Source organism: Vanessa cardui, chromosome 4, assembly GCF_905220365.1.
Source record: "Vanessa cardui chromosome 4, ilVanCard2.1, whole genome shotgun sequence".
NCBI lineage: Eukaryota > Metazoa > Arthropoda > Insecta > Lepidoptera > Nymphalidae > Vanessa > Vanessa cardui.
In genome coordinates, this window is record NC_061126.1 from 4,435,901 (window position 1) to 4,449,135 (window position 13,235).

Consider the following 13,235-nt stretch of genomic DNA (forward strand, 5'->3'; position numbering starts at 1 on the left):
AACAGAAAATTAACTTGAACTCTTAAAAAGCCCTATATAATTGAATGTATTATAGTACTAGTAAAGTACATATGGGATAAAGTCTCTTATTTTTGATGAGAAGGTATTTTATACTATAATTTGGAAAAATAAATACACTTCATTGTATTAAAGGTTTATTTCTTTCTAGTCTTAACAATAAAAAAAATGCTTTATTATAAGGATATATCCTTAAACTAGGATTTTTATTTATTTCAGCAATTTGAGCAATATATAAATTGCTTTTACATTTTTTGTTTCATTTCAAAACATTTTTATATTTTAACAACAAATGTTATTTGGAAAAAACTTACTCAAACGTTCTTTGTAATAACCAATTCACTAAACTACAAGTTAACCAACATTCATAAAATTATATTATACACAATATAGAATCAAGTTATTGATATTCAATGCATGCCACCGCCCTTCTCTAGCATCTGTGCAAATCTATTTGTGATGAGTAGAGACACATCGATAAATCTTTCTACACAGTTAGTGAGGCATGTTTCTGTTCTTGAATCCAACTTTGAACCAGGCTTGTCGACACACTTGTCCCAGCAGAAGTCATTGAATTCATGAATCTAAAATAAAAATTGTTTGTGTATTGTACCAATTAAAATTTTCATATGAAATATTAAGTTTTTCAAGCTATTACTTTTTATTGATAAGAAATCTGCAGTCAAAGTGTTCTATACATACTTAAAATAGTCGAAACAATTTGATTTTCTAATAAAATTAAAAGAAGAGGGATCACAATGTTCTGATGTAAAATTAAATAATTGCACAAGAACTGAGAATGACCATAACTTGCTTTTCTTGGATCACAGTAGCTAAATTAATAGTATGTATTGTTTGAAAGTATGACTTGAGTTACATAATATAAACCTTATTTAAAAATCATTTGCATCATTTGAAATTATTAATATTAAATTGCTACTAAAATATTTAAAAAAACAATTACAGTTTAGATGTAGTATTTAAAAATACATCTTTTTCCAATTGTATTTTTTTAACCTATATTATTAACTTTGCAACTTGACCTTAAATTACAATCTTGAACATAAAATTATTAACAACCTAGATAAAAATGAAAGTGTTTAAAAAAATAAATGTGTTTTCTACGAAATTAAATTAGGATTGTGGTAGAAAATTTTGCTCAAGTCTTATGATTTCACAATAATAACAAATTTGAAAAATCCCTTTCAATATGTATTATTTATTTTAAAACATTACACTTATGATGATACTCTATATAAATTTTAAACAATTGATATTTTAATATAGAAATTTTTATATTCATTAAAAGTACCTGAGCATGGAATTGAGCTTTCTGCTTTTCTACTAACAAAAAATCTTGAAGTTCCGAATCTTTTCCGGCTGAAAAGTCCGACAAGTCAGTCATTTTGTAAATTATTATATTTTATTTATTACAGAGTTTTCGCTTTTTTTGTCTATAATAAATGCTAAAGAAGTTTTAGGTTAGAATTAGAGAACCACAGATTTCAATAACTTCAGCAATCAATTTGACAAATCATATTAAACGGTGTTGTCATAGTTTATTGTAATTAGGTATAATAATAAGTTTTAGAATTTGATTTGATGTGATAGTGTGTTGAATCGGTAACAACGAATTTAAATACAAACTGGCCTATGTTTCAAAACAAAGAGTTAAAAAAATCTAACTTTTAACGAATTTAATCTTACTATTATTTCCTTCATATGCTATAGGTCTTATTTTTCTACTAGTTACTCATTATTTTTGGCTTATTAATTTGAAACATCTTGTAAGTTATAGCGCAATAACTTGCTCCATTAAGTGAAAAACAGCAACCGGATTTTATAAAGACCAATAATTTAAAATGGGGACAGATGTTTAAGATTTTTTGATATAGAAACAAATTGCTTTTATTGTTTCAAATTTATTAATTTTTACAGTCCATTTTTATTAATAAAGTTAAGTATTTTATCGCTAAGAGTTTTCCGTTTATCTTCTGAAAATATATAATCACATGATCGAAGGCTTATTCTGGCTAGCTTTGATTGATCTATTCCAAAAGTTTCAGCGCAAATACGATATTCCTGCGAAAGCGATGTCGCGAAGATTCCTTTATCATCAGTCTGCAAATAAATTTATTTATATTAATCTAAATTAATAAATGAAATAAATAATAATGAATGCATAAAATTTAATTTGTATCAAATATTAACAGCTGATCACAATATAGAAGTGCAAAGACGCACTCGTCTTTATATCGTGACGGAAAAGAGTGGGGTGCAGAAGCTCGAACTAAGCTTATTCATTTTGGCGTGGATGTTGAGTCATTGAGGAAGCTAATGTTATCATATTTTCGCTCTTTGATTCTTTATATTTTAAAATTATCTTAAGTGGTTGAATGATAAACTTTTATCTAATTTTCCCAAAGATGACAACTCTGATTTATATAAAAATTTCGATTTCCTAATCCAGAATTTTAGAAATGCTATTGAATATTTTATACTTATAATAAAACTTATTGGAAAATAATAACACAGATATTGCACATTGAATAAATATCATGGTTATTTTAAATACGGAATATGTAGTAGATATTTCCAGTTGACTATGAACCTCATCTGATCTAAATCCCCATTACCTTCTCCATCAGTTTGGGTACATCATAAGAAATAACTAAAGTACTGCACTTACACAGATAATTATAGGAATATTTGCATTATAAAGTTCTTTAAAGTGATGTGAACCATAGTCTGGAGTTAATTTTGTACTGACATTACTTGTTAAGCAAACCTCTGAAACAAATGTTTAATATATTATTGATATACAAAAAAGGTTCATTTTACACAATATCACACTAACCAACAGGTATTTGTGATTTGCACAATAATTGCCATGTCTCATCATTGCCACCATATTGTGGATGTATACACACTCCATGGCCAATACGTTCTGGTTTAAATTTAAGCATTTCTATAACTTCCTGGGGATTGCATATTTCGCCGCAATGTAATGTTATCTGAAAAGAAGATAATTTGTATTCAATTTAAAAGAGACATTTAATTAACATTTTTAAATTATACAATATCTTAAAGTTTAGACCCATCAAACCAGTTAACTAATTATCTTTATTGATACTTTTTAAAGATAATTTAGTGGATGTTTATTTAAATACCATCTTTTTTTAAATTTAGCCCTCTTTTTCATCATTGATATAAGGTATGAAAGTCAACGCCTCATTTACCAGTCCTTAAAAAATTAATTATAATATTTGTTTCTAAACTAATAAAATATTAATTTTACTTTCAAACCAGCTTCCCTTGCTTTTGTTAAGACTGGTACAAAATGTTGGAATTTACCAACAGCCGGATTACCACTTAATTCAACACCAACAACTAAATCTGGATACTTTTTGTGATATTCAATTGCCAAGTCTGTTATGATCTCTATTTCTTGTTGGTGGCTACTCCTATTAATGGATATTATAAGACAGGCAATAATTGAGGCAGTATTATTTCTGTAAAATGCATAAGATCATATTACATAATTGTTTACCAAATATGAATTTAATAATAGTAGTTCTCAATTAATGTATCATTTGATTTACTTCAATGTTTGAATAATTGCTTCTATATACTGTTTATGGGACATGTGCGAGGTTTCCTTAGGTGTGCTTCTTAATTCAATATAACAGCAACCATCATCTTCAAATTCTTGGAGAGTCAGAGCTGTTGCCATAGCTAGTGTTTGTGGAATACTGGTCAGTTCATGAGCTATGGCAAATAATGGAAAAACTCTGTAACAGAGTTTTAAGGAATTAAGCAATAATTCTTCAGGAACTTACTTACTGTCCTTAGTTTACCATAACCGATAAGCATAAAAAATGTAAATCCGAAATTGGCTTCTGTTTAGACAATGTATTTTTTCTTTTATTAATTACTTTTGTATAAGCTGTGGATTTTGTTACAAATAAATAAATAATAAATAAATTCAAATTAAATAAATTAATATTATTTACTTATAAAAATCTTACTCAGAGAAATTTTTTGAATCACCAGAACTCATTTGAAATTCGTCTAAAAAAGCATTAGATTTATCTGTCATATCTAAATCTGCGAGGCAACGCTGCAGCTGGAGCATCGTAGAACGGCTTAGCGAACCATTTAAGTGAGCATGTAATTCCTTTAAATATAATTACATTAAGTTATCTTAACATTTATTTACTTATTGTTATTTTCATGTTTCACATTGAAAACACATCATTAAATTACTCACAATTTTAGGAACTTCGTGACAAAAAGTATCGAGTTCCATTTTTGTGTTTTTTAAATATTATTTATTAATTATTAATTATAAAGTATTTTTCTCGCGACTGCCTTTGATAGATTTAAATTTCAAATTTTCACTGTTCCGTAGACCGTAGTAGGTATATAAAACTTCCTACAGATTACAGAAGATCTACTCAATCTATATGTAATCTATGATTTAGTCTTTGACTTGACTCTTCACTTTTATTGTCAACCAATTCATATATTTTATCATTATAGATTGGCATAATCATTATTAAAGTTAAATTATAATTTTTATCTTTGCTTCAAATTATTCAAAACTATATTTATAAAAAATGTTAACGCTCTTATTACTACATTAGAATATCATTATCTTATTATACACTGTATGTAGCCTTTAAGACTGAGACTGGCTAATGATTAAGAGCCTGTACAGTCGGGGTAAGAAAAGGTTCGTCACCTTAAGATCTATTTTCGTGTGCTCAGTATGCGGGATAATCTGTTTTACCGATCTAGAATGACATATTGCGTGCAATGATTTGATGTTTAGATTCAAAAGTTACTTAAAGTTTAAGATTTAGTAAAGGAATGAATTTGAAAAATGACGAAGGTTTTCTTACTCTGTACATGGTGCTAAAGCTTTTGTGTATTAAATATTAATTAATAGACCAGTGATAGTTTTACTTTTTATTATACGATGTTGTATAATGTACATTGTTTAAAAACAACAGCTTGTAAATTCCCACTGCTGGGCTAAAGGCCTCCTCTCCCTTTGAGGAGTAGGTTTGGAACATATTCCATCACGCTGTTCCAATGCGGGTTGGTGGAATACACATGTGGCAGAACTTCTATGAAATTTGTCACATGCAGGTTTCCTCACGATGTTTTCCTTCACCGCCGAGCACGAGATGAATTATAAAGACAAATTTAGCACATGAATCAGCGGTGCTTGCCTGGGTTTGAAGTTCAAATCCAGGCAAGCACCGCTGATTCTCGCTCTATCTTAAGGTAAGGTTAAGCAAGGTTAAGATGCACGCGTTCTAACCACTGGGCCATCCCCATTCCGATTGCTTAAAATGAGCCGCTTAATTTGAAATAAATGAATGTTGACACTTACTAACACATTGACCTGAAACGTATCAATTACAAAGTAAAAACATTTGTATTATAGCAAACTGTTATTTATATTTTGTTACATTTCCTACGAATATAATAAAATCAACTAATTAAATTAAGTCATAAATTTTCTAATTCAACTCAATTTTTTTAAAGCAAGCATTAATAACCGCCTCCTGAACAGGACAATTATCGCATATATGGCTCTATCTAACTTACAGATTTTTTTAAACTGTCAGGGACTGCATTTCATTCATAAGTTCATTCGTTCTTGATTTTTCTCTTTGTCAAAGTCAAACATAGATAATACTGTCAAATATGAAAATATATGTTTGAATTATTGATATCAAAAAAATTTGACACTATCGACTAAAAAAAAACAAAGATTACGCGGCTAAACAATAAATATATCTAAAAATATGACAAGAATATGCATTTTTATTACTTTTATATCGGTTATGCTTGTTAATAGTGAACAGAATACGCCAATAGTTGTAACAACATGGAATTTTGTTAATTCTACTATCACCGGTAAATATTAATTAGTATCGGTAATCATTTTTGTTTTTTCTAAATAATTAAGCTAATATTATTATATTTATGTATCAGCTTGGAACATTCTTAAGCAAGGCGGTTATTCCCTTGATGCGATAGAAAGAGGAACTTCAATATGTGAAGAACAGCAATGCGATGGAACCGTAGGTTTTGGAGGAAGCCCAGATGAAGACGGTGAAACCACATTGGACGCTCTGATAATGGACGGGTATTAAATTATCTTGTATTTATAATTTAAAAAAAAAAAGCAAATTGTTTTGATAGAAACATTGATTTCAAATTCCTTAAATTAATTGCAGATTTAATACACATTTATTATAACTTTTTGAATTGTATGCTATTATGGAATATTCTATCTTATGTTCAGGAGGACAATGAATGTTGGTGCAGTGGGTGCACTGCGGAGAATTAAAAGAGCAGCTTCAGTAGCAAGACATGTCTTAGAGCATACAAAGCATTCCATTCTTGTTGGAGAATTGGCAACTCAATTTGCTGAACAAATGGGTTTTTATGAAGAATCTTTAACTACACCAGATTCAAAAAGGTTGTGGTTAAGGTGGTATTACAGGAATCACTGTCAACCAAACTTCTGGATGGTAATTTGGAGTATTAAATTAAATAAATAAATAATAAATTATTAAAAAAATCTATAAAATTTTATAAGTGTATATAATATTGTTATCATTCAACTTACTTCAACAACATTATGATAAATTCTCAAGTACAATATTTGTCGATGAGGTCAAGTGTTTTTATCTTATCACAGGATGTCACGCCTGATCCTGGAAAATTCTGTGGACCGTATAGTAAACTTGAAAATTTTGGTCACAAGAGTGACAATTGGATACCAATGAAAATTAATAGATTCAATCATGATACCATTGGAATGGTTGCCATAGACAGGAAAGGTGATGTTGCTGCTGGAACATCTACAAATGGCGCAAAATTTAAAATTCCTGGGTTAGTTTTTCCAATGTGTAACATAAATATACTACTGCCTCAGTAATTTTACCAAGGAATTGATTTAATTACACTGAACCACAGGCAATAATTTTATGATAGGAGACCAATGACTACAGTACTTTGTCAAATCAGTAAATCTGATTTTGCTCATTAATTAAAGAACTGGCAGTTAGTCTGCTTTTCTATTATATAATATAGTATGTGATATGTAAGTAAATATTATAATTTATATTTTTAGCCGCATAGGAGATTCTCCGATCCCAGGTGCCGGTGCTTATGCGGATAATGCTGTTGGAGGTGCCACAGCTACTGGAGATGGAGATATAATGCTTAGATTTTTGCCAAGGTACTTATTTAAATATTTTATGAATTTATAATAAGACATGTATCATACAACACAAATTGAAACAAAACTACTGGTCTAAATGTTTTGCACTACTTTATTAATGAAAAAGCCATATAATCATATAATGTAATAATATTCTTTTAAATTTATAAAATTATTTCTAAAATAAATTGGACAATACATTTATTGTTGATAATGAAACGTAATGTTCTTGTTTTCAGTTTTCTTGCCGTCGAAGAAATGCGTCGCGGCGCAACCCCAACACAAGCTGCTCGAACAGCTATAAACAGAGTCGCAACACATTATCCTGACTTTATGGGTGCAGTCATTGCTTTGAACATTGATGGAGTATATGGTGCAGCTTGCCATGGTTTAGGAGATGAACCATTCCCATTTGTAGTTCAAGACATCACTATGAATAAATATAAAATTGAAACTGTCAATTGTTCCTGGCCATTACACTAAATTTACAGCTGATACAAATCAGTCGACTTAATGTTGTTGCAACATTACTTTTTTGGTTCCTGTATATGTATATTTATTTAAGAGTAAAATTTATGTTTAAAATGTAAATACATATTGTTTATATAAATAGACTGAGTACCTATGCAATGACGTTTATTCTTTTTATAGGCAACTCCTTATATTACTTATTAGTATATGAAAAAAAGGTGGCAAACCTTTAAGATTCTACCTTGCTGGAAGGGAAGAAATGCCAAAGTAGTCGCTATGTTTTATTTCTTATGGAAAAAAAAAATCTCAAAGATCTTCGTTTTTACGCGACTGTTTGTACTATACAATCTAAAATAGTATTATAATTTATTTCTTATCTTAATTTACAATATTTTGTTTTCTGAATAAAACCTAAACCTCTATTTCCAAAGTAAGTTTCTTATATGCAATATATTTACGTATGTCTTCTAATTGAACAAATTAATCTCGTGGGAAGAGGTGAAGATTCTATTGTTTATTTATTTTTCTGTCAAAACAACATTACAACAGTAAGTGGCTTTAGTATAAATTATTCCTGATTCCCGAAAATATTTAAATCATAAATATATTCTTATTCCTTAATATTTATAATTGCTGCATATCATTACATAGTACCCATAAAACGAATTCATTTACCACTGTATACCGCTTTATCAGGAGTTTGACAAATTTTTACTTCACAATTTCAGGAGCGATATAAATATACTTAATTAAATTCCATAAATAGTTCGCTCGAATTAATTAATTTTCTACCTACCTATTATATACGTATTTTCATATTTGATTTAAAAGTTTAAATTAATATATATGATATTCTAATAAACAGATATGTTATATTCATACTAAACAACAGAAAAAAGTGTGCCGCGCCGGTGACCGTTTATTTTAGTTTATTTTTACATTTCTTTAAAAGTAAAAAGGATAGCTTGATAAAACAATAAGTAAAAGGGATAACTAGATGTTTTAATAACGCAAAACGTATTACTACGTAATTATGATGTATTATAACGTATTACTACGTAAAACAACTAAAGGCAAACGTCCCAATTAGGATGTTTTCTAGTCTTCATTTTTGCGCGTTAATAATATATCTGTTTACTACAACATCATTGCTCGTAACATTAAATACATCTTATATCAAAGTATATATAATAAAATTTGACCACTAATTTGGTTTTGCAATTAATAAACAAATGTTGGATATTTTAAACAAAACGTAAGTCGATTTTTGCAAAATTAAGTTTTGATCTGAGAAAAGTTGAAATATAAGTAATGTTATTATCTTTATTTTAGGATTATGAAACCTAAAAATATCCGAAAATCTTGAAACGAAACTTTAACCTTTAACTAACTTAATAAATTTAGTAAATTATAATAAGATCGATTAATAATAAAAAAAAATACTAATTATTTTTTTTTATTAGATAAAATGACATCGGCATTAAATTATTTTCCCAAACTTATTATATAATCTGTCTTCAATATATTTTACGTTTTCATTCATTCAAAATGAATGAATCTTTGAACTCTAGGCAAAAAATGTTACAGTCATTCACGAAGTAAGCAACTTCGTCCATTTTGAATTTGACCGTCTTTTGAAGCTCACGGTTCAACGTAAGTACTTCCACATTTTTATAATATCTCTAAATTTTGTTACATATTTTGCACATTCAAGTTTGTTTATTAAACAGTTCGAATTAAACGATATAAAGCACGTGCTAAATATTTATCGGTTCATTTTGATATAGCGATTAATTGTAAATAACCTAAATACCACGTGGTGAGTTAAATATTGATATGATGAGGCTTAAATAACTATTTCATTCGTGGTATCCTACCATAGTGTTTACACGGTGATGGCCTTAACGCGTCTGATTAATATAATACAGTTATTTATATGTCTAGTGTTAAAACGTTGACTAAATATCCGTGTGCATTTTCATTGCAGAATGGCGGACGCAGCTCCAGCCGGTGGACGTGGCGGTTTTCGCGGTGGCTTTGGATCACGTGGAGGCGATAGAGGACGTGGTGGTCCCCGTGGACGCGGTCGCGGCCGCGGTCGTGGTCGTGGACGCGGGAAGGAAGACCAAAAAGAATGGGTCCCAGTTACAAAGTTAGGTCGCCTTGTAAGAGAGGGAAAGATTGATAAACTGGAGAGCATCTACCTGTTCTCTCTACCTATCAAAGAATTCGAAATCATCGATTTCTTCCTTGGCGCATCCTTGAACGATGAAGTGCTTAAAATCATGCCTGTCCAGAAGCAAACTCGTGCCGGTCAACGTACACGTTTCAAGGCTTTCGTGGCGATTGGAGACAACAATGGACATATCGGGCTTGGTGTTAAGTGCAGCAAGGAAGTGGCGACTGCTATTAGAGGAGCAATCATCCTGGCTAAGCTGTCTGTTCTACCAGTACGAAGAGGATATTGGGGCAATAAAATCGGCAAACCCCACACTGTACCATGCAAGGTATGATATTTTTATAAAGTTAAAGTTAACATTGAACATATTGAACACATTCAATGATGAGAACTTAACAATCATTTCATTCGTGGTATCCTCTTGAGGCTTAGCCTATGAAGCTTAGTTGCGTCTGATTATAAAACAAACTTTATTTTTATATTTTAATTAATTGCCCTTCTTAATATTTTTCATGTATATTTGTAGGTTACCGGCAAATGTGGTTCAGTAACGGTGCGCCTGATCCCAGCTCCACGTGGTACTGGTATTGTGTCTGCTCCAGTTCCCAAGAAGCTTCTTCAGATGGCTGGAGTCCAAGATTGCTACACTTCTGCCCGTGGTTCTACTGGTACTCTTGGCAACTTCGCTAAGGCAACTTATGCGGCTATTGCCAAGACATACGCCTACCTAACACCAGATTTGTGGAGGGATATCCCATTGACTAAGTCACCTTACTCTGAATTCAAAGTCTAAACAAATGAATAAATAAATGTCCTTGACTACACTTTAATTTGGTTTTTTTATTTTTCATACTATTCAGCAATTGACATTTGCTGCATACATTGCATTAATAGTGATAACCACCTAATATCATGCAGTTATTCAAAATATAAAATAAACTAGTACAATAATCTCCAGAGTTCATAGGAATTAAAATAAATTACTGTGTAACCTGATGGGAATGTCCCATTAAAAATCAATTCAAATTCCTATATGTATACAATATATTAGAAGTATTTAATTCACCAATTGTCAAAGTAAAATTACCAGAGTTCAGAACAAAATAACCTGAGAAGAAACTTTGTAGTCAATTTGTAAAAATTATTGATAACATTCAATCTAATGAAAGAAATAGGAGCCAGTTTAGTAATAAGAGAAATTTGTTTCTTTGTGCTAATGTTGGGAGTCAAATTTTTTTACTATTATCATTAACATAAATGAATCACAAAATGTTTTATAATAGCAATAGCTACATAATCTTGAATACCAATTACCAAATTTCTGATATCAGACATTACGAATTTTGATTAAAATATTCATGGCCTGTTTAACTTCCGATTTATTTTATACCCTCTAGTCTGGTACTAAACATTCCGTATGGATTTACTGAACAAAATTTGATCTTGTAAGATGGTTACTTGTAAAAGCTATGCATTGTAGACACTATTTTAAAATGTGTGAAGTTGATGAAGGCGTTTTAATGGTTTCAATGGAATGGCCATTTGGTCATGGTCAGTTATTTAGTTAAAATGAAAATAATCACTTTGTATATAAAATTTAAAACTAAAAAAAACTGTAAGTAATTGTTAGCTTCGAGATGGAGTGTGGCACTACTAAATAACTAAAACAAACAAGCCAATTTTATCATTTTTGTATGCATAATGGTTATGCTTAATAGTCCAAACATAATACTACTTTGCAAGTGTGTTTTAACATACCATTTTAGCTAAAACAGACTAGACATTAATAATAATCAAAAATCTAAAATATATGATGTCTTATTAACATTATGGCAGTATATTAAATTTTAAAAAGGTTGTGACAAATTTTCTTTAATAGGTATATATTATATGTGTATATCTATTATAATTGCTAATAGAATACAATTCAAAACCTTAGTTTAAATAAAATCCCAGTTACGTTTTACTAAAGTCTTTTACTTCTTTTTCAAACAAGTCTATTGTGTGGTCACATACTTTCTGTAAATCCTTAAGACCTCGTTTTAATACATCAAGAGTAGGAGTTTCATAGGTTTGTATTCGGAAATGCATTTTTGATTCAGCTGGATGAGGGACTGTGTAGCCGCAAAATTGGACATCTTCACTGCAACAGATAATAATAAAGAGCTATTAAATAACCAGGCGGTCAAAGCTAGTTTATATAAAAAGAAAACTATTGACATTTAATGCTATGTCTCTAACAATATTGGTAAGAACCTATTGAGAATATTGATGCAATAAGGGTAACTGTTAACTTTTAGATGGATATCTTCACTGAAACAGATAAAACTATATTAACTGACTCATTGGATACAACCACATGACTTATTTAATAATAATGAACAACTTATTTAATAAAAATTAACAGAGTTTTTGCTAAAACTCACATTTTGGCATATATTTTCAGTAAAATCTGCATTACACAGTAAGCAGCTTTATGTTATATTTTGTTTACGATTCTTAGCATAAATCATTAATTTGTATAATAAATGTATGAATTTTATAATAAATATTACTTGATTTCCATATCATAAAACTTAATTCATACACATATTCATTTCATATATTACATTGATTATATATATTACGTTAAATATTTAAATTTAAAATTATCGATAGAAAACTTACTATTTATTTATGATACACTTCAAAGCATTTCCTAGTGTGTGACTTTCATTCTGGAAAACATATGTGCGACAGGTCACCCCTGAATCTTCGTCACCAGGTAGCTAAAATATTATGGTTATTTTAAAAATAACGATTATATATTAAAATCAATTTATAAAAAAGAATTATATATTTTGGTTAACACAGCCGTTCGCATTTACTCACCTCTGATATTTTCATTATGCTATGTAACTTCTCTTTCTTGTTCCTTATGAAATTAATATTCCTTTAAGCTAATATGGACCATTGAAAGATAAGAGAAAATTTAAGTTTTGATGGAATCGTTCCTAAGGCTTTTATTCTATATATTTTTTTTTTCACAAAAATATCCACATGCTATTGTTTTGACGTTTTAAAATGTAACCTTCAAATGTCAGCTGTCAAATTATTTTTAAAAAGTTATCGAATTGCTCTGTATTCAAGCTCTTACGCCTTCATCGTGATTAAAACTAGTTTCATCTTGAAAATAAAGTAACATAATTACATTATGGTTTTTTATTAAATATTTTTTTATTTTTCCTATATGTATGTATATGTATAGGAAAAAATAATGTTAACAATTCCTTAATGGTACACAAAAGTATAAGCTATTAAAATAAGCCGAAAATCTTAACA

General features: G+C 29.5%; 5 protein-coding genes across 6 annotated transcripts; 2 read left to right on the forward strand and 3 right to left on the reverse strand.

Moving 5' to 3' along the window:
* Positions 1-142: 142 nt before the first annotated feature.
* Positions 143-1,536, reverse strand: LOC124544178 (mitochondrial import inner membrane translocase subunit Tim8). The gene is made up of 2 exons (XM_047122637.1): positions 1,331-1,536; positions 143-602 (listed from the first exon to the last, which is right to left on the reverse strand). The coding sequence occupies exons 1-2, from the start codon at positions 1,421-1,423 to the stop codon at positions 429-431; spliced, it is 267 nt and encodes an 88-aa protein (XP_046978593.1). The 5' UTR covers positions 1,424-1,536; the 3' UTR covers positions 143-428.
* On the reverse strand, positions 1,396-4,452 carry LOC124544176 (adenosine deaminase-like protein). 2 transcript variants are annotated; one of them, XM_047122634.1, is made up of 7 exons: positions 4,289-4,452; positions 4,047-4,195; positions 3,621-3,809; positions 3,317-3,530; positions 2,876-3,032; positions 2,708-2,808; positions 1,396-2,139 (listed from the first exon to the last, which is right to left on the reverse strand). In XM_047122634.1, the coding sequence occupies exons 1-7, from the start codon at positions 4,325-4,327 to the stop codon at positions 1,951-1,953; spliced, it is 1,038 nt and encodes a 345-aa protein (XP_046978590.1). In that variant the 5' UTR covers positions 4,328-4,452; the 3' UTR covers positions 1,396-1,950. The 2 variants fall into 2 exon arrangements, with proteins under 2 accessions (XP_046978590.1, XP_046978591.1); XM_047122635.1 differs by having other exon boundaries at positions 4,047-4,221; positions 4,289-4,415.
* A 1,252-nt stretch (positions 4,453-5,704) lies between these two features.
* On the forward strand, positions 5,705-7,894 carry LOC124544089 (N(4)-(Beta-N-acetylglucosaminyl)-L-asparaginase). The gene is made up of 6 exons (XM_047122517.1): positions 5,705-5,949; positions 6,028-6,181; positions 6,341-6,569; positions 6,740-6,933; positions 7,175-7,282; positions 7,504-7,894. Exons 1-6 carry the CDS (start codon positions 5,838-5,840, stop codon positions 7,745-7,747), a joined length of 1,041 nt encoding a protein of 346 aa, XP_046978473.1. The 5' UTR covers positions 5,705-5,837; the 3' UTR covers positions 7,748-7,894.
* A 1,379-nt stretch (positions 7,895-9,273) lies between these two features.
* LOC124544090 (40S ribosomal protein S2) lies at positions 9,274-10,744 on the forward strand. The gene is made up of 3 exons (XM_047122519.1): positions 9,274-9,388; positions 9,723-10,242; positions 10,441-10,744. Exons 2-3 carry the CDS (start codon positions 9,724-9,726, stop codon positions 10,705-10,707), a joined length of 786 nt encoding a protein of 261 aa, XP_046978475.1. The 5' UTR covers positions 9,274-9,388; position 9,723; the 3' UTR covers positions 10,708-10,744.
* Positions 10,745-11,828: 1,084 nt separating this feature from the next.
* On the reverse strand, positions 11,829-12,993 carry LOC124544091 (probable DNA-directed RNA polymerases I and III subunit RPAC2). The gene is made up of 3 exons (XM_047122520.1): positions 12,786-12,993; positions 12,582-12,682; positions 11,829-12,057 (listed from the first exon to the last, which is right to left on the reverse strand). Exons 1-3 carry the CDS (start codon positions 12,798-12,800, stop codon positions 11,871-11,873), a joined length of 303 nt encoding a protein of 100 aa, XP_046978476.1. The 5' UTR covers positions 12,801-12,993; the 3' UTR covers positions 11,829-11,870.
* Between the last annotated feature and the right edge of the window lie 242 nt (positions 12,994-13,235).

What these genes read in the sequence shown, in the direction of transcription:
- LOC124544089 (XM_047122517.1), top strand. Translation starts at nt 5,838, where the DNA reads ATGACAAGAATATGCATTTTTATTACTTTTATATCGGTTATGCTTGTT. An exon ending in GCAAAATTTAAAATTCCTGG is followed by an intron (nt 6,934 to 7,174) that starts GTTAGTTTTTCC and finishes TTATATTTTTAG; the next exon opens with CCGCATAGGAGATTCTCCGA. An exon ending in ATGCTTAGATTTTTGCCAAG is followed by an intron (nt 7,283 to 7,503) that starts GTACTTATTTAA and finishes TCTTGTTTTCAG; the next exon opens with TTTTCTTGCCGTCGAAGAAA.
- LOC124544178 (XM_047122637.1), bottom strand. Translation starts at nt 1,423, where the DNA reads ATGACTGACTTGTCGGACTTTTCAGCCGGAAAAGATTCGGAACTTCAA. An exon ending in AAGCTCAATTCCATGCTCAG is followed by an intron (nt 603 to 1,330) that starts GTACTTTTAATG and finishes TTTTTATTTTAG; the next exon opens with ATTCATGAATTCAATGACTT.
- LOC124544090 (XM_047122519.1), top strand. Translation starts at nt 9,724, where the DNA reads ATGGCGGACGCAGCTCCAGCCGGTGGACGTGGCGGTTTTCGCGGTGGC. An exon ending in CCCACACTGTACCATGCAAG is followed by an intron (nt 10,243 to 10,440) that starts GTATGATATTTT and finishes GTATATTTGTAG; the next exon opens with GTTACCGGCAAATGTGGTTC.
- LOC124544176 (XM_047122634.1), bottom strand. Translation starts at nt 4,327, where the DNA reads ATGGAACTCGATACTTTTTGTCACGAAGTTCCTAAAATT. An exon ending in GATTCAAAAAATTTCTCTGA is followed by an intron (nt 3,810 to 4,046) that starts GTAAGATTTTTA and finishes ACTCTGTTACAG; the next exon opens with AGTTTTTCCATTATTTGCCA. An exon ending in CAAGGGAAGCTGGTTTGAAA is followed by an intron (nt 3,033 to 3,316) that starts GTAAAATTAATA and finishes TCTTCTTTTCAG; the next exon opens with ATAACATTACATTGCGGCGA.
- LOC124544091 (XM_047122520.1), bottom strand. An exon ending in AAGTGTATCATAAATAAATA is followed by an intron (nt 12,058 to 12,581) that starts GTAAGTTTTCTA and finishes TATCTGTTGCAG; the next exon opens with TGAAGATGTCCAATTTTGCG.